We start from the raw sequence: 18959 nt of genomic DNA, 5'->3' as shown, positions 1-18959 counted from the left end.
ACAGCCAGCACTGAGGCCTCAGCCCAGCCGCTCCTTGCACAGAAAGACTCCTGCTTCTCATTTGGGGATAGAGCCTCCTGGGGCTGTCACCCAAGGGCATACTGGTTCCTTAGGTCTGTGCTGCCCATCCCGTTTGCAGTGGGAAAGCGCACAGTGGATGTGGCTCCTGATTTAACTCTGTGTGTGTGTGTGAGGGGGTGATTGTGGGTTGTGGGTAGGTGTGGGTGTATGTATGCATGCGTATGCGACGTGTGTATGTGCACGCTTATGTGCTTAGCGGGAAAGCTGCCAGAAATGGGGACATTGAATTGCAGTGTCTCTCTTATGAGGAGAGCATTCTCTGTGTTAAGCACTCTGTAACCAGCACTTAGCCTTCCAATCACCCAGAAGGGAGACACACATGCATTCTTAGCTCTTAGGGTGGGAACTCGTGTGGGCTGTGCCCTGGATTGAGTTTCAGGACCGCTCCACCAGTTCCTGCTCTGCTGCCAGCTTTCTTTGTGACCATGGATAAACCAGGGGAACGGTGGGCTTTTAGAATTCACTCGCCTAAAAGGGAGTAGGGAGCTCTGGTAGCATAGTGGCTAAGACACTTGCCTGCTAACCAGACAGCTGGCGGTTCAAACCCACCAGCCACTCCTCGGAAGGAAGGTTGGGCAATCCTACTACCGTAGTGATACTGCCTCGGAAACCCAAGGAGGGGTCGCTATGAGTCGGGGCCGACTCAATGGCACATAACAACAACAACAACAACAAAAGGGAGTGACCCCTACATCCTTGTGTTTCCTTTCTTCTCAAATCATTCTCTTTTGAGCCTACCAGAGGCTGTATATATCCATCTTCTTGATTAGAAAAATCACCTCTTTTTGGTAGGGCTTTAAGGCAAATCTGTGGTCCATTCGGCAGACAGTACAAGTATACCTAGTCCCAGGGATTTGAAAATAAAACAGAACACAAGACATTCAGCTGCAAACCAAAAGGTTGGAGGTTCGAACCCATCTGTCGCTCTGTGGTAGGAGGAGAAGGTGGTCTGCTTCTATAAGGATTTACAGCCTTAGAAACCCTATGGGGCATTTCTACTGTACCTTATAGGGGCACTACCCACCAGCCACTCCTCGGCAGGAAGATTGGGGAATCTACTTCTGTAGTGATACTGCCTCGGAAACCGAAGGAGGGGTCACTGTGAGTCAGATCCAACTCGAGGGCAATGAGATGAGTAGAAATCCACTCGATGGCAGTGGGTTGGGTTTGGTAGTAGGAAGGCGTAGTAACACATCTCGTTCTAAATCCTAGTTCTACCATTTACAACGTGGGTGATCCTAGAGAAGTCAGTCTCACTGAGCCACAATTTCCTCATCTATAGAATGGGGGTGATATTATCTACCTCAAGGCTACTGTGATAATTAAATGAGGTTTGCAAATTGCCCATTAGGGCTCCGGTAAATGGTAGCTATTAAAACGATCATTACTTGGGGTACAGACATTTCATAACTTAGAGTCTGATATTCACTTGTGGAATCAGAATCTCTGAGCAGGAGGATGCTTTTGCCTGTAAGCAAGTTAAAATGTCTGTATTTCCAGGATCAAATTGTCTAGCTCCCTACTCCCTTTAGTTCCCAGGGGCAAGTGTTCATTTGTTAAATTAATAACTGTTACCTAATGAACACAGTTTTGTTTCTCAAGTTAAATGGGAAAATGGAATGACCACCTCCCAAAAAGAGTAGGAAAAAGTAGGGCCGATAAAGAAGGTTCCTGCAGATGGGAGTAGAGTATTTGGGCCGTGAGAAGGCTTGGAGTCTTCTATGAAGAGTTCGTTACTGGTGGTGGTGCCCTTGAGTCAATTGCAACTTATAATGACCCCATGTAACAGAGTAGAAATGCCCCCTATGGTTTCCTCAGTTGTACTCCTTATGGGAGCAGAATACTAGATCTGTCTCCCCCAGAGCTGTTGCGTGGGTTCAAACCAACAACCTTTCGGATAGCAGCTAAGCACTTAACCATTTGTGCCACCAAGGCTCCTGAGGAAGAGTTTAGGAGAAATGAAGACAACTATTTGTTTCTATTATTCTTCAGTAAAGGCAGGTATTAAAATCAGCAAGCTTGCCAGGTGGGTATGACCTAGAATTATTTGACTTTGGGCATGAGGGAGAAGAATGTGTGCAGCGGTATCTAGGAGAAGGAGGCCTCCCTTGTAGAAATCTTCCAGGAATCAGTGGACAGCGATCGGGAGTAGCTGAGAAATGATGAAAAGAACCTAAGATTAAGGAGGGAAGGTGAGATCTGGATTGGTAAAACCAGTTTTTGAGTTCTGGGTCCAGTCCCTGCCAGCTCTAGGCAACCAATGAGGAAGCTGAGGCTGAGAGAATTGGTTATAATCCCCATCTGGTGGGCTTGTGGTGAGGATCACAGTCATAGTAACTTATGTGAAAAATAGGATGGGGGAGAAAAACAGTGGTTTAGTTAAAGTCCCAACCATAACAATATCCCATGTCTGGTTTTTGGCCCTTCTGAGCTACTTCCAGGACAGAATGTTGATACCTGTGAAAGGTGACAGAGGGCCTGGAGAAGGAGGCATGTAGCAAGGAGCCTGTGGATCCTGACTTTTGGTGGGGGGATTAGCATTCCAATTTTTAGGCAGCCAGAGGCCTAATTAATACCTGTTTTATTAATACCCAGACACACTGTCATTCAGGCTCAAGTCAGATACAGATATTCAGCCATCTAGAACAGTGCTTCTGGGCCTGGGCTGCACCCTTGGGTCACCTGGGGGCTTTAGGACACCTTCTGTCAGGCTCCCACTTCCAGAGATGCTGACTGAATAGGTCTGGGGTGTGGCCTCAGTATCAGGGATTTTAAAAGCTCTTCAGGTGATTCTAGTGAGCAGTCAAGTTTGAAAACCACTGATCTAGAATCTAGTATGAACTAATGGGATTTTCCGGCCCGCTCCCTTTTCCCCTCCACTCTTCCATGTGGGCGATGATTCAAGACAGACCAGCCTCACCTTTCACAAAGCCAGAATATGCTGAAAACTCCTTTTGCAAATAAGTTAGACATCATTGCTGCTGTTATTAGTTGCCATAGTGTCGATTCTGTGCAGAATAGAACTCTGCTCCACAGTATAGTCAAGGCAATGACCTTTCAGAAACAGATCACCCAGCCTGTCTTCTGAGGCATCTCTGGATGGGTTTGATGTGCCGACCTTTTAATTGGTAGTCCAACGCTTAACTGTTTGTGCCCCCAGGATCTCCTCGCAGAGCCTTATGGCAGGCACAGGCTTTGTTTTTGTCCAGGCTGGCAATGGGAGACGTGGAGAACAGTGTCTTCCCATGTTCTGAAGTAATCCCATGATAAGGGAGCCGCTCCAGCTGGGACTCTGGGCCCCTCTGTTCTGGGCAGTGCTGCTACGGCATGCATGTCCACACTCTGCCTTCGATGCCTTGAATTTATAGAGCAAAATGAGGCTAGGTAAGCCCTGCGTACTGTAGTATCATGATAGTGCATTTGTGGGTGTTTATTTAAACTCACACTTTAAGCATTTGTGTGGGAACAGGAAGAGAAATTCAAGGGCATTTGTTCTGGGGGAGTTTGAAGAGCTGGTTCCTGCTTTTCCCTTTCCCCTCCCCCAGCATTTGACCAGATAATTTAAGGATCTTTTGAAGTCCCAATTTCTGCTTTGTTCTTCATATGTTTGGTGAGTGGGTGTGTGTATTTGTGTCTCAAGAGGAGTAGGAAATTTCTTAGGGTGTTATGTTGGCCACAGCAAAGCTCTGGAACGTCCTCACAGGACAAAATTTGCAAAGGACCAGAAGCAAATTTGATGCTTCCAGATGTCCCAAGAGCTCTGGTGGTGTAGTGCCTAAGGCACTTGACTGCTAACCAGAAGGCTGTGGTTCAAACCCATCAGCCAGTCCTCGGAAGAAAGGTTGGGCAATCTACTTTTGTAGTGATACACCTCAGAAACCCAAGGACGGGTCACTATGAGTTGGGTCCAACTCCACAGGAGGGAGTTTTTAGATGTTGTCCCAGCAGTCTCTGCAGTCCATGTTAGCATTCGAGGCTGATGGTCTTTGCATCTCATATGACTCCGTTCTTTCGCAAATGAGAAACTTGGACCAGCGAAGGCAGGTGGCTTGTCTTCAGTGAGACCCTGAAGTATGGCAAATTTGGGATTAAAACTGGATCCTCTCCATGCTTTTCACAGTGCTGCCTGCCATGCTTAGCTGCTTCCCAGCTCCTGCTGAGTTATCACCAGTATCTCTTATTTTCCTTTTCCTTTCTTTCCTTGGTAGTATAGTGCCTGGGCATTTGACTGCTAACCAGAAAGTTGGCGGTTCAAACTCACCAGCCACTCCGTGGAAGGAAGACTGGACAGTCTACTTCCGTAAAGATTTACCACCTCAGAAACCCAGAGGGTGTCGCTATGAGTCAGAATTGACTCAGTGGCAGTTAGTTTGGGTTTTTGTTTTTGTTTCCGTGAGAGCATGTGGCGCAGTGCCTAAGGCATTTGACTGCTAACCAGAAGGCTGGTGGCTCAAACCCACCAGCCACTCCTCAGAAGGAAGACTAGGCAATCTACTTCCATAGAGATACCGCCTCGGAAACCCAAGAAGGGGTTGCTATGAGTCAGGACTGACTCAACAGCAGTGAGTTTTTTTGTTTATATTTTTTTGAGAGCAAGTTTTCTTCTGCATCCCCAGATCAGTTTGGCTTTACTCCCCTACTGTATACCTGGGGAACCCAAAAGCTTTGGGCAGAAGAGGTGGTAGTCTGGGACCATACTCTGGAGTCCCACTCTTTGGCCAGCCAACCTGGCCAGCAGAATTTTTGCTCTCGCTTTATCTCAGTGGCCATGCATCATTGTCACTTTAAAGGTTTCCTATTGAGCCAGTACATGACCTGGGCTAGGTAAAGTCTGACCTCTGGATATGGTCAACACCATCTGGCTACTTTTAAAATCCCCCAGTAAGAATGTCTGACTTAAAATCAGTCTTTTGACTCATTATAAAGAGAGTCCGCTCGTTCATTAAATGAATTAGGATTAGAGAGGCATCACCCACTGGCTTGAGTGCTAATTATTGCTGATCTTCATGGTGCTCATTTAGTAAAGAATGAGTTGCCAACTTCTCTTGGCCCTTCTAGCATCTCTGTCTGCAACCTTGCTGCTGGGGTGAGATTTAGGAGAGGTCCCTCCACACCCTAATACCTGTGTTCCATTTGGAATGTGAAACCTGATGGTTTAATGGTCCACATTCAGCATTTTTCCTGCTCCCACTCCTGTGCTCCCCTTTGTTCACTCTCTAGTATTATTTTTTTATAATGGCTGTGTAATAGCTGAGAGATTGTGAGCTTGGGTTTTTTGTTGGTTTGTTTGTTTGTTTTTTAAATAGGGACTGTGTACCAGTTACTTATGGCCACAAGAATGCTGTGTAACAAGCGATCATAATACCTCAGTAGCATATCATAAGTGTTTATTTCAAGTATCTGGAGTCCACTGGGAGTGGTTTTTGCTGGTCTTGGCTGGGCTTACACATTTGGAGTTGACTAGCTATCAGCTTGGCTCTGCTCCATATGTCTCTCATCCTCAAGCAGGCTAGCCTGGACATGTCCTTCTCATGGTATTGGCAGAAGTGCAAGAGAAAACAGTAGAAACACACATGTGCTCTTGAGATGAGACCTAAATGGGCACATTATTCTCTCCACGTCATTTTAGTGGCCATAGCAAGTCAAGTCCAAATTCCAGTGGTAGGAAATAGAGTGTGCCTCTCTGGGGAGAAGAACTGTAAAATTACAGGGTAGTGAGTGTGGAGTCATTAATGCAGCAGCTCTACCATGGACCTGTGTAATTTGAGACCTAAATAATTATTTTTTGTTGTTGTTATGTGTATTATTTAGAGACATAAAAATTTATCTCTTATTCGCATTGATTAGTATCCCTTGAGGATACATTTCAGAAGGGTTAATGGTGTTTTCAGAGTCCCTGGGTGGCATAAATGGTTAAGTGGCTAGACTACTGACTGAAAGGTTGGCAGTTCAAACCCACTCCAGAAGCACCTTGGAAGTGAGCCCTGTCTTTCTGTTTCTGAAAGATCACAGCTTGAAACCCCTATGGCATGTGGTTCTACATGCATGAGGTCTCCATAAATTGGAATTGACTTGACAGCAACTAACAACAACAACAGTGGTGTTTTCTACTTGAGGCCAGAAAAAACTTCAGGGTTCTTCTGGAACCCTGAATGATGCCTTGTTCTTGTTGTAACTCATAGCAACCTCATGCAAGAGAATAGAACTGCTACATAGGGTGGTCATGGCTGTGATCCTTCATGGAAGCAGAGTGCCAGATCTTTCTCCCACAGAGCCACTGGGTGGATTGAACTGCCAACCTTTTGGTTAGCAGCCAAGTACTTAACTGTCTGTGCTATCAGGGCACCTTGAATGAAGCCCAGCTTGCATGAAGTTCATGACTCTGCACAGGCAGCTAAACTAACTGGGTTTCGTGTGTGTATGTGTGTGTGTGTGTGTGTGTGTGTGTGAGAGAGAGAGAGAGAGAGAGAGAGAGAGACAAAAACAGAGTCAGAGAGAAGGGGGCAGTGAGAGAGTGAGTGAATAAGTTATCAGTTTGCTCACCCCGAGGTTGAATGCCAGTCACCTTGACTGTGGCCCTTATTTCCCCTTGATGGAGGCTCATACAGGCCTCTTCTGTTTGATTCACACAGAACCGTGAGAAATGGCCCCGCATGTGAGGCCCTTCTTCATTCTACCCAGTCTTTGTATATGCAAATCCTCCTCATCTCAGCTCTTGCTGTTCTGCCAGATCTCCATCATGTTGATGCTTCTGAATTAATAAGTGTTTTCCAATTGCTGAAAAGTTTTCCTCCCCAAGCACTGGGACTTATCCATATTGATTTTTTTTTCTTCCCTTTCTCTTTCCACTCTAGCCACTTCTTAGATGTTTTATTTTGTAAAGTGTTAATAGAAATTTTCTTTCGCCCTGACACACTCTCTGTTCTGGAGGTCTTTGCAGGTCCCATTGTACAACCAGACTATGGTGGAAAGAGTTCTATTCTTCCTGACAATGGTTGTTCTGAAAAACACACACAGATCTTCCCCCACGCTCACCAGGGTGGAGTGAATGTCGAGAGGGCAGCATTAGAAAACATTCAAACTTAGGAAGAAAAAGAGAGAGCCAGTGGGGCACTGTTGAAAGGGGGTTTTAAAAATACAGTTTTTAAATTCAAAATATTTCCTAAGGGGATCTACGTTTCAGTACCAAAACATGGCCAACACAGAAGGGAGGCTGTTTTCCTTACTGTTAGGCATTTTCAGCTCAAAATAAGGACTTGGCAAACATCTTAGAAAATATGGAGATGGGCACAAAACAGATGTCACATTTACCTGCATGATACTCAGTACGCTTCGCCCCCTACCCATGCGCACCCCAGGCGTTCCGATTCTTATCGAATCCCACGGTCTGAGTCTGAGGTTCCATATGTTCAAGTGTGACTACTCTGTGTACAAACAAACCAGCTGATCTTATGGTGGTTTTGCTAGCGTGGTGTATGTGAGGCAGAAGCTGTTGTGTCTGTTATGCGTATGGCCTCAGCAGGTGCCTGGAGTTTGTCCTGAGATGGGCATCTGGGGAAGGGGCCTGGTAAGGAGCCCCAGTTCAAATCATATCCAGCAAGCAGCACCTACTCCTGACAGCCTGATGCCTGGGAGAGAGAGGGCAGCTGCCTGCTGGAGGAGTAGTCACCATGCAAGGCCATTTCTCCCCAGTAACTGACTTCACAAGTGGGGACCAGAAGGGGATGGCCCCAGGAGCCTGTTTGTTCAGTCTCGGTTGCTTAGCAACAAAAGGGGGCCCTGGCTTGAGAAGGGAATTTTAAGCTGTGCCAGTCCCTTCAAGGTTTATGTCTAGCTTGCCTAACCCCTCCTTCCATTTTTACCTTGACTTTGCTTCTCCCCGTTATATTTGATGGCATCTAGAAAAATAGGTTTGATTTGTCTGGAGGCCCTGTTGTAAACCTAGTTTTATTGTGTCTCCCCATTCTCACCCCTTCATCTGAGATTGTAGTCTGGGAAGAGTGAGAAATGAATAGCTTATGATTCCTTCTCTCGGCTGGTTTAGCTCAGGCCGCCATGCTCTTTGGGAGCCTGTGAGCTCAAATGAACAGTGTTTGCCCTTCTTAGCTACACACACACACACACACACACACACACACACTGCAATCGCTCTGAGCACAGAGCCCTCTGGCTGACGGTTTTGTCCAGCCACAGCCATGTGGGGTGGGTTGTATTTGTACCACCGACCTTGGGCACAAAATGAATAACAAGACCGGCTGCTCCTCTGGCCAAACCTGGTCCTCTTCCCAGACGAGTACTTCATTGGTTAGGACAAACACCCACAGTAAAGCTGTGTACTAAATAAGGGGTTCGGTCATAAGTAAGAAGAGTGGAGGCCAAAGCCAAATTTGGCTCATGGAGAGTGAGTTTCTTCTTGAGATTTGCTTGGGAAGAGTGTGGTTCCTTAAGTCTTCCCATTGCTAGAATATCTCCCAAAGGATTACAGGATGGGGCCAGGGGACTTCGGTTATGAGGAGAGAGAGGATGCCTTTGGTATTTTCTCCCCTTGATATTTCTGAAAAGGTCCTAGCATCAGGGTGTTAAAGATCCATGGAAACAAATTATCCATCAGAATGAGAATGATGAAGTCAACTGTGACTTCTCACTCTGAAAAGTTCTGTCGTGATCACGATGGCATTCAGGGTACACATGGTGTAACCAGGGAATTGTTTCAATGTTGTGATGTGATAATGAGGGAAAAGAGGGGCAAGGAAACAATTCCTTATGCAAAGGATTTAAACTATTAAAATTGGCCTATATTAAAAAAAAAAAAAAAAAAAAAAAGGCAAAAGAGGAATACCAAAACAAAACCAAGAACCAGTTACCACCAAGTCGCATCTGACATGTGGTAACTCCATGTGAGCCTGAGTAGAACTTTGTTCCATAGGGTTCCTACGGCTGTGACCTTCGGAAGCACCTCATCAGGCCTGCCTTCCACAGTGCCCCTGGGTGGGGTTGAACCGCTAACTTTTTGGTTAATAGTCCAGCACTTAACTGTTGGTGCCACCCAGATACTCCACTAGATGTTAGTTACGTTTGTGCTCAGTAGAAAGAAAAGTAATGTTTTCTCCTACTTGTTTATAGTTTCAGATTTTCTTTGCCAAGCCACTTTTATTCATATAACAGAAAAACTCCCCAACCTATAATGTTTTGCATTGTTGTTGTTATATGCCGTGGAGTCGGACCCGACTCATAGTGACCCCTCCTTGGGTTTCCAAAGCAGTATCACTATGGAAGTAGATTGCCCTATCTTCCTTCTGAGGAGTGGCTAGTGTGTTTGAACCGCCAGCCCTTCTGGTTAGCAGTCAAGCGCCTTAGGCACTAAGCTACCAAAGCTCCTAATGTTTTGCATAGTCTATTAAAATTCCTAAAGCAGGCTCTGTTCTGTGTTTGTTTTGCAGGTGGAGGATGCGATGCTGATGTTTGATAAGACTACCAACAGGCACAGAGGTAAGAAGGATGCCCCTTCACCTCTCCTTGCCTCCATCTCTTCCCATCCCCAGTTACACTGATAAAACATACAATGGATATTCCAGAATCAAGCAGGTAGAGTTGACCACATGCTGAAGATCTATGTTCATGGAGTGCAACATATCACAGAGAATCCAAATACTGAACAATTGATACCATTTCCATTTTACAGCCACACCTGACACACACATTCAGATACCTCTTTCTAATCCTGGCTTTCTTAGTCCTTTGCTAACCTCAATGCTAAGTGATCCAAGTGGAAATTATTCATAGCAATTACTCAATTGAGTTCTCAATTTGCATTGAAGGAGGTGGTTTGGAAGCACACTGTCAATCTAAAGAGTGAAAGGGTGATGGGGGAGCCTTGTTGTAGGATTGTGCAAGGTGTACAGAGATTATTGTTGTTTTGGAGTGGTTTGGAGGAAAGTCTAACTCATAGCGACCCTGTGTGACAGAGTAGAACTTCCTCATGGGATTTTCTTGGCTAGCTAACCAAAAGGTTGTCAGTCTGAACCCACCAGTGACTCTGTGGGAGAAAGACAAGGCAGTCTGCTTCTGGAAAAGATTAAAGCCTTGGAGACCCTATGGACAGTTCTGCTCTGCCCTGTAGGGTCTTTATGGGTTGGAATGGACTTGATAGCAATGGATTTGGTTTGTTTTTTTGGCTAATCTTTCGGAAGCAGATCACCAGGTCTTTCTTCTTTGGAGCAGCTCAGTGCATTTGAACCACTGACCTTTCAGTTAGCAGCTGAGCCCTTAACCATTGTACAGAGATTTAAAAAAAAAAACAAACCTAAACCTACTGCCATTGAGTCAATTCCAACTCATAGCGACCCCCATTGGGTTTACAAGGTGGTAAATCTTTACAGAAGTAGATTGCCCTATCTTCCTTCTGTGGAGCTGCTAGTGGGTTTGAACTCTCAACCTTCTGGTTAGCAGTCATATGCCTTAGGCACTATATACCACCAGAGTTCCTGGTGCCTCCTTACTATTTGGAGGAAATCCACATTTATTTGTGTTTTCTCATGTCCATATTCTCCCATCTCTGTTTTTGGAAAATAAGTCTTAATCTGGGATCTGTGAACCCTCTGAAATTATGTGCATAATGTTTTATGTATTGCTTTTCTTGGGATGGGGCTCCTTAACTTTGAACAGGATCCCAAAGGAGTCTCTAACCTCCCACCCCCTAAAAAAAGTTATAACTATTGCTTTAAACTGAGCAAAATTGGGGGAATCTCATAAAACCTCCCTAGAGGTAGTAGAATCAAAAGAGGTGGCTCCAGCATCTCAAGGTTTCTGGGGTTCCCATTAACGGGGATGTTAATGAGAGGCGTTTCCAAGGGGAGTGGTGGCAGGAAGTGGAGTCTGGGTGTTCTCAGGGGAGGGGAGGGGAGAGCAGAGGAGCAGTTGTTTCCTCGTCCCCTGAATTGCATTTAGCTGCTTCTTGTGTTGTTTACGTTCCTGCTATCACCTGTGATTAGAAGCGGTTACCAGCGCTGACTCTCTGTCTCTCCTGTTGGGAGAAGGCAGGCTGACTGAAAGGGAGGCAGGCGCCCAAGGGGGTGTGCTTGCTTGCCAGGATGGGAGGATGGGGTGACTTCCTGAGTATGCCAGATAATCCGATTTCTCCTGCATCCGTCTACAGCATCCTCAAAATGGGGAAATTGAGAACTTGATGGAAAACTCTGGCATCAAGTGGTGTTTTGGTTGCAAAGAGGAGAGGTGGGGAGGAGTGGGGTTGGGGGAAGGTAAGGAAGGAAAGAAGAACACATGGTGGTAATAGAGTGGGGTGCTGGGAGAATGATGGTGTTTGTTGTGGGAGGGAGGTGGTGACAGTGATAGGCAGTTCACGGTTATCCTTGAGTATCTGTATTCTGTGGATCTGATATCGTGGCTCCCAAAGCTCCACTTCCATATGCATGGTCTAACTTGATCTTCACAGCAGCCCCCGGAGGGTTGTTGTGACTTTGGGAAAAATCACTTAACTTTTTTATGCCTCGGTTTGTTCATCTGCCAAATGGGGATAGAATAGTAGTAGTACCTCCCTACAGGATTGGGAGCTCAGGTGGTGTAGTGCCTAAGACATTTGACTGCTAACTAGAAGGCTGGTGGTTCAAACTTACTAGGCTCATTTTGGAAGGAAGATTGGGCAATTTACTTCCATAGAGATACTGCCTCAGAAACCCAAGGAGGGGTTGCTGTGAGTCAGAGAGTCAGAACTGACTCGACAGCAGTGAGTTTAGTTTGGTGTTTTGGCCACTGTAGGATTGTTGGGAGACTGTAATGTCTTGAAATACCATCAACTGTGAATAAATGTTAACCTCTTGCTGTCGAATGAATTCTGACTCATAGCGACCCTATAGGACAGTAGAACTGCCCCCATAGGATTTCCAAGGCTTAATCTTTACAAAAACAGACTGCCATAGCTTTCTCTCACGGAGTGGCTGGTGGGTTTGAACTGCCAGCCTTATGATTATCAACCAAGAGCTTAACCATTGTGACACCAAGGCTCCTTGAATAAATGTTAGTTCTTATTGTTACTGTCACCATTACTCTTCTGTAAAGTTCACAGCCTAGAAAACCCTTCAGGGCAGTTCTGCTCTGTCGCAGTGGGTCTCCGTGAGTTGAAAATTACTCAGTGAATGGCTTCTAACAACAACAACACAATTATTTAAAAAATTTTAAGATGGCAACAACAGAGCATTAAACAAGGCATGAGGCCCTGGGCAACTGGACATTTGCACGCCCAGGAAGCCAGCTGAGTGGATGCAGCCTGCAGGGCCTGATGCTTGTGGGGTGAGCAAGTGAAGGCAGGACTGAGGGGCCCCAAGATGCTTCACCAGGACACAACTTGATACCTGCCTCCCCTTTGCTCCTGAACTGCTTCTTGCCTCAGGAGTCTCCTCCTCCCTGTTTTGTTTATGTGTAGGTGGGGGGCTTGGCCTTTACACATCTTCTAAACCCCTCTGGTAGCACAGTGCCTAAGGCACTTGACTGCTTAACCAGAAGGTTCGCGGTTCAAACCCACCAGCCACTCCTTGGAAGGAAGGTTGGGCAATCTACTTCTGTAGTGATACCGCCTCAGAAACCCAAGGAGGGGTCACTATGAGTCGAGGCCGACTCGACGGCACATAACAACAACAGCCCCTCCAAATGCTGAGGAGGCATTTCTCTCTGAACCACATGTTCAAGCTGGGGTAATACTTCAGTGATTCAGAGCACTTAGAGGAGTAGAAGCTGTTGGGTTTTGTTTTTTTTTTTTTTGAAAAAAGAAACATACCAGAAGAGAAGCACAAATCCTGTGTATGGAGAGAGCGGCCCACACATCCGTGGCCTGATGGAAGTGTGCATTTGGAATCAGATGATAAGCACCAGAAAATCAAATCCTCCCCAGCCACCTTGCCCCACCTTCCCCTCACCTCCTCAGAGTCCTGTTTTCCATTATCTTATCAAGAGGAAAGTGCTGCTGTAGCAGAAGTTGAGGACACCTCTCTGGCTGGCATCGCCTCCCGCTTTCTTCTTAAAGAGGCCCTGCCATGAGCCCCCAGGTGTTGGCAAGCACACACTCGGCACTTATCCAACTTCTCCACCAGCCCCGTTGGGCAGCTTGGGGCTGAGTCTGTCCACTCCACGGGCATTTTGTGAACTGCCTCGTTGCCCCTGGTGCCGGGACAGCTGCTGCAAGGAGGAGTGAACACGGGACAGGGCCTGGCCTGAGAGTCAGGTCGCCAGGATCAGGGGACCCACTCCTCTGCCACACTGCCCATTGTAAGCTAGAGGTCAGAGCAGTATCCTTGCTCCTTGCCCCTCATTGGTCCCTGTGGTGATAAGGCTGGCCCTCAGGGTCCATCTGCTTGGTGCTTCTGTTTTCCTGTTCACAGCAGTGCGAGCCTGTGTTTCTTCCCACAGTACTTCTGTACTTTGGTCTCACCATGGAGTGCCTGGTTAACACACTCCACTGCTAACCAGAAGGTTAGAGGTTTGAATCCGCCCAGAGGTGCCTCAGAAGATTTATTTCTGAAAAAAAAAAAAATGTAAAACCCTGTTGAGTTCAGTTCTACTGCAACACTTCGTGGGATCACTATTGGTCAGTCTACTTGACAGCACTGGGGATTTGGGTTTACTTTGGCCTTCTTAGTCCCATGGGAAAGACTCCAGGGGGCAACAAAGAGTGAACCTTCCAAGGACAACTGTGTGGAGTATCCATGTCCTCCGTCCCGGAAGCTGGAAAGGGGTCCCTGTTCGGTCTCTGATTTACAGTGAGTGGAACCGGAGACTATGGAGTCATCCCACCTTTCTCCTTAGACCGTGAACCTCCTTCCAGCCTCTGCTGCTCCCTGGACGTTTGCCAGGGCATCCATCATTCCTAACCTCTCGGAACATCTCAGGTTCCCCCCTCTGTGAAATAAGAGGGCCTAGTGTTGAACCAAAAGGTTGGCAGTTCAAACCCACCAGCTGCCTCATGGGAGAAAGATGAGGCAGTCTGCTTCCGTAAAGATTTATTTGCAAAACCTATGGGGCAGTTCTACTCTGTCCTACAGGGTCACTGTGAATCAGAATTGACTCAATAACACTGGATTGTGTGTGTGTGTGTGTGTGTGTGTGTGTAGGGGTGGGGGACGTTGATGAATTCCAGGGCTTTTTAACTGAGAGACTGTCCAAGATTAACGGCTCCCCCCCTTCTTTTTAACTGGTGGTGTAGAAGGGGCAGTTGTTCCATTTGGGTTCCCTGGACAGTAGACTTGGGATAGGGATTAGCATGCAGGAGGTTGGTTAGGGAGTGCCCTTGGGCAGAGGTGGGCAGAGGGACAAGTCTGCCTATGATGTTCTGGGGAGGCTCTTAAGACAGGACGGTGGTCCTTTAGAATGATGCCCAGGTGGGACCATAGGGCGAGGCTCTATACCCATGAGTTCAACAGTCATTGTGTGCAGTCCACTCCAGGAAAGGGTTGTGACCTCAGACAGGGCTGCTTCTTTCAGCTGAGCAACTCCTGGAGAGGACCGACTGCTGGGGGCCATCTCTGGGCAGCCCTCACAGCAGCTAGGGAATAAATCCTTCGCTCCTGAAGAGGGACTTGGGTATCACATCACAGCACCCATGATGGGTGGGTTCTGTTGCTGTCTAACCAGGTCATGCTATCACTCAGGGAGAGACAGCCAAGTCTCTCTGAGCATGTATATACAAAGTGCCCGCACACACTGTGGAATCTTTACAACACACAGTCCTGGGTGAACGCCGCTGCCCAGAGTCATGCTAGTCAGGGCAGAGTTGGGGTGGAACCCAGCCTGTCTAACCCAGAGCCCAGGCTCTCAGCCTCTCTGCAAGCACACTGCTAGGCAGGGGAGTCTAATCTTACAGGCTCAAGTACTTCATCGTGATTAGATCTTCTCCATACCCTCCCTTCTTGCTGGACTATAGTGCACCTCCAATTGCAGATGGAGAAACTAAGGCACGTAGTTCTGAAATGCCACAGGGCACATTCCCACAGCCGGGCAAGAAAGTGAACTCCTCATAGAAGCTAGCGACTGCCTTGGCCCCACCCATCACTTCATTTCATGGCTTCCCTGAGATGATTTGTGCCCACAGGGGAAAGAGAGAATGCTGGCTTTCCAATTTTCTCAGTCATTTCATTTGCTCTCTAAAAGTTGTTAGAGGTGGCCTGAAAAATATTGGGTTGATCATCAAAGGATTTAATCATTGGGGAAAGTTTGTTGCCTTATCCTTGCAAAAGTCAGATAAGATCTTGAATTCAGCATTAGATATTGATCCCAGAGTTGGACTGAGGAGGGAGAAGGAGGGAAGGAGCAACAAGGTGCTGTCCGTCTAATTTGCTGTCTTTTGTTGGCTGAAGGCTAGGGAGTTGAGAGCCAAAGGATGGGGGTGAGGGTAGACTTGCTGGGATCTCTCCATTCTCCCCCACAGGCCCCTTCCCTCTCAAAGCGGAATGAATGTGGAGGTCTTAGCTGCTGAAATACATCTTACACTAATGTCCTTATGGTGGAAAGGAGCCTCCCAAGGGGCATCACTCTAGGGGATCCTCATCTGTCCCTCCCTCTGCCCCAGGGTCCCAGGTTCATGAACCCTGTACTGGGGGGGGTCCCTTCAAAACTAGCCCATCAGGGATAGCTGGATGGTTGGGGGCCCAATGGAAAATGAGCCAGGCATCTTTGAAGCTCATTGGGTAGCCTGGTGTGAGGGTCAGCTGGAGAGGGAATGGCTTCTGGCAGAGTACAGAGGAGGCGACTTGGAGGCACCGCCTTCCCCACTCCTCGTGGCTCCATTACCCAGCAGGCCTGTTTGCTCCGGAACATCGCCAGAGGCGAAGGAACAGGATACACTGAGAGAAAAATAAAGATTAGTATGATGGATGGCTCCTTGCCCAACTGTTAGCAGTCGCTTATTAAGTGCAATGCTAATGGCTTTGGAGAAGAATAACAGCTCTGAGACAGAGCCACCCATCACCCTCAAAGATCCAGGACCCCAACTGGCCTATCCCTTTACCAACCCTACACCAGGATGGTTTCCTGAGCTTGAGAGGGCACCTCACCAGCAGGCCTCTGTGCCGAGAGAATCTTTCCTGCGGTGGCTGTGTCTTACTGGGAGCTATTGGGCTAGAATGGCAGGGTGATGGCAGGGATCCAGCCAGAGGGAAGCACTCTGGGCAACTCCCTGTGAGGCACTTGGACTAAGAGTTTGGTTTCTCCTGTGAATTTTGTACAATATCTCTGTCCACAAAAAGCAGTTGGCACAAGTTTAAGATCTCAGTAATTTGTACAGTTTATTTATTAAAATGATGTTAATAAGACATAGCTGAAACTGTGATGGAAGATAATACTTTTCTAAGGAGAAAAAAACAGCATTTAATGTCCTGAATACCTTCTAGACACTCACTTTTGAAATTGACCTGTGAAGTACAGATTGCCTCTTTTCATGTACGTTACATGAAGATGATTAAGGATTGCACTGCAGTTATTTGTTTGTTGGTGCCTATTCTCCAAAACGACCCAACCAAAATTAAACCCATTGCCAATGAGTCCATTCCAACTCATAGTGACCCTGTAGGACAGAGTAGAATTGCCCCATAGGGTTTCCACAGCTGTAAATCTTCACAGAAGCACTTGCCACACACATCCTTCTGCCATCAAGGTGGGTTTGAGCCACGGACTTCCGCGTAGCAGCCAGTGCTTTAACCACTGTGCCTCAAGGTTCTTTCCCCAAAAGAAGGAACATGTAAAAAGAGTTTTGTTTTGTTCTCCCAATGTTTCACAAAGGCATAAATTAAAAAGAAAAAGACAAAGAAAAGGCATTGCTTCATTGGTAGGTGGACATGTGAGAGATAATGTGTGAATGTTCTTCCTCATCGGACCCCAGCCTGCTGAGTGTACCTTGGGAAGAAGGGTGGGACTTTACAACTTATAAATGTGACTTTGTGGGATCGAGGAGGAAATGTGTTTGGCGAAGCTGGTAGGTCCCTTTGGATATTGTCCAAGAGAAGGGTTGCCACATGGGGTAGGAAACATGATAAGAATATATGGAATCCCAGCTGCTGATGACACTTGTGCTGATGTGACAGAGGCTTCCCTACAAAATACCACTGAGGTCTGGAGCAAGATGGGCTGTGGTCCTCCCTGCTGGGGTTAATTAAGCCTTTTGTATTTTGCCCCAGTTCTCCAGTCTGCTCCCTCACCCCACATGCTAAGCTGTGAAGTGCCCATCACATTCCCCCCTACCCAAGTCTGAGGTGGTGGTCAGGAGTTTATTGGAAACTTGTAAAGAGAGAGCTAATCACTATTGGTATTGATCCTGATTCTGCACCTGATGAACTGAAAGCCAGTTGACATGAAAGCTGCCGGTCTGTCATAAACTACTAACAACCACCGGTGGTCTTGGCCTCACAGAGCTTCCAGGCTAGTCAATATCAGGATGTGGCTACCAACCATGCCAGTTGGGCTCTCTTATGCAGGTAGAGGGTCTGGATCAGGCAAGGGGATGATCCTGTTAATCTGCTCTCTGGTGAGGGGGCAGCTGTTTAAGAAAGACATTGATATCCCAGGATTCCAGGAAAGAATGGTCAGAATTGGGTAGCCTGGATTAGAGGAGAGAGGGGAGGCATGAGATTGGGAAGGGACATTAATTGCTGCCTTTAGGCATTTGAAAGGATTTCTGGTAGCATCGTGGTTAAAATATTTGGCTGCTAACCAAAAGGTCGGTGGTTCAAACCCACCAGCCACTCCTTGGGAGAAAGATGAGGCAATCTGCTTCCATAAAGATTTATAGCCTTGGAAACCCTGTGGGCACTTCTACTTTTTCTGTAGGATCTCTCTGAGTCAAATCGACTATGGCAGTGGGTTTGGTTTTGGGTACTTGAAGAGAGTCATTTGGAAGAGTTACTTGCAGGCTTGCAGTCAGGCACACTTCAACTTACAGTGAGGAAGAACTGCCAAGTTTAGCAGTAGCCTGAATGGACAACCACTTGCTTCGTGGAGAAAAGCCTGTCTTCTCAGAACTCTGTGCTTCTACCTGGGTTTAGAAGGAGTGTGGGCTTGCTTGTGTATTTAGCTCCAAAACAGTAAGCATGTGCCCACCATCAGGGCACACCTGCCTCTATCTCCTCACTTCCTTCCTGTGTTTTGTTGAATGACCTTAGCCCAGCCCCTCAGCAGATTCCTCTGGAAGCTTGGCCAGTTAGCTTCCCCATCTCGGAATCTCTTCCAGAGCCTGTAGGGAAGAAGTGCAGCAATGGAGGGTGTCTTAGTCTCCTAGGACACGGTAACAAAACACCATAAAGTGGGTGGCTTAGTGCCAGAAATGTATTGTCTCACAGTTCTGGAGAAGTCCAGAAATCAGAGTATCGGCCACTCGATTCCTTCTGAGGGAACTGTCCCCTGCTGCTGCCAGCTTCTGGTGGCTCCTGGCAAATCTTGGCCTTCCTTGGCTTGTCCATGCGTCCTCACACAGTACCTTCTTTGTCCCTGTGTCTGTTCTTCTCTTTATTAAACACCACCCAGATGAGGTTAGGATCCACCCCACTCTTTATGACCTCATATAACCTAACTGATAACATCTCAGAGACCTTATTCTCAAGCAAGGGCACATTCACCAACACCAGGGTCGGGGCTTCACATCTTTTTTGAGGGCACAATTCAGTCCTTAACCAAGGTGAAGAAGGGGCTGCACGGGGTAGCCAGCCTCCGCAGCCACCAGAGTCATCTTCTGGAGGCAAGCCCCAGAGCTGTCTGCACATTTTATTTTCTCGTTAAATAAACACCATTAGCCTTCTCGAGAAATTGGTGCAGACGTGACCTCGCAAATAACCAATTAAAAGGGCAGCATTGAAGGGGAATGTGGATTTGAAAACATGTAGACG

At 47.0% G+C, this 18959-nt stretch overlaps 1 protein-coding gene across 1 annotated transcript in view; it reads left to right on the top strand.

Moving 5' to 3' along the window:
- The window catches only part of MSI2 (musashi RNA binding protein 2), a 534424-nt gene that overhangs the window by 332819 nt on the left and 182646 nt on the right, over positions 1-18959 (top strand). The window contains exon 7 of the mRNA XM_042782154.1: positions 9522-9570. Coding sequence (XP_042638088.1) covers positions 9522-9570 — 49 coding nt within the window. The remainder of the gene's footprint in view (positions 1-9521; positions 9571-18959) is intronic.

Source organism: Orycteropus afer, unplaced genomic scaffold (assembly GCF_000298275.1).
Source record: "Orycteropus afer afer isolate SDZICR_OR568_19922 unplaced genomic scaffold, OryAfe1.0 scaffold00249, whole genome shotgun sequence".
Taxonomy (NCBI): Eukaryota; Metazoa; Chordata; class Mammalia; order Tubulidentata; family Orycteropodidae; genus Orycteropus; species Orycteropus afer.
Note: the sequence above shows the minus strand (reverse complement) of the source record. Positions and strands in the feature narration are given on the sequence as shown.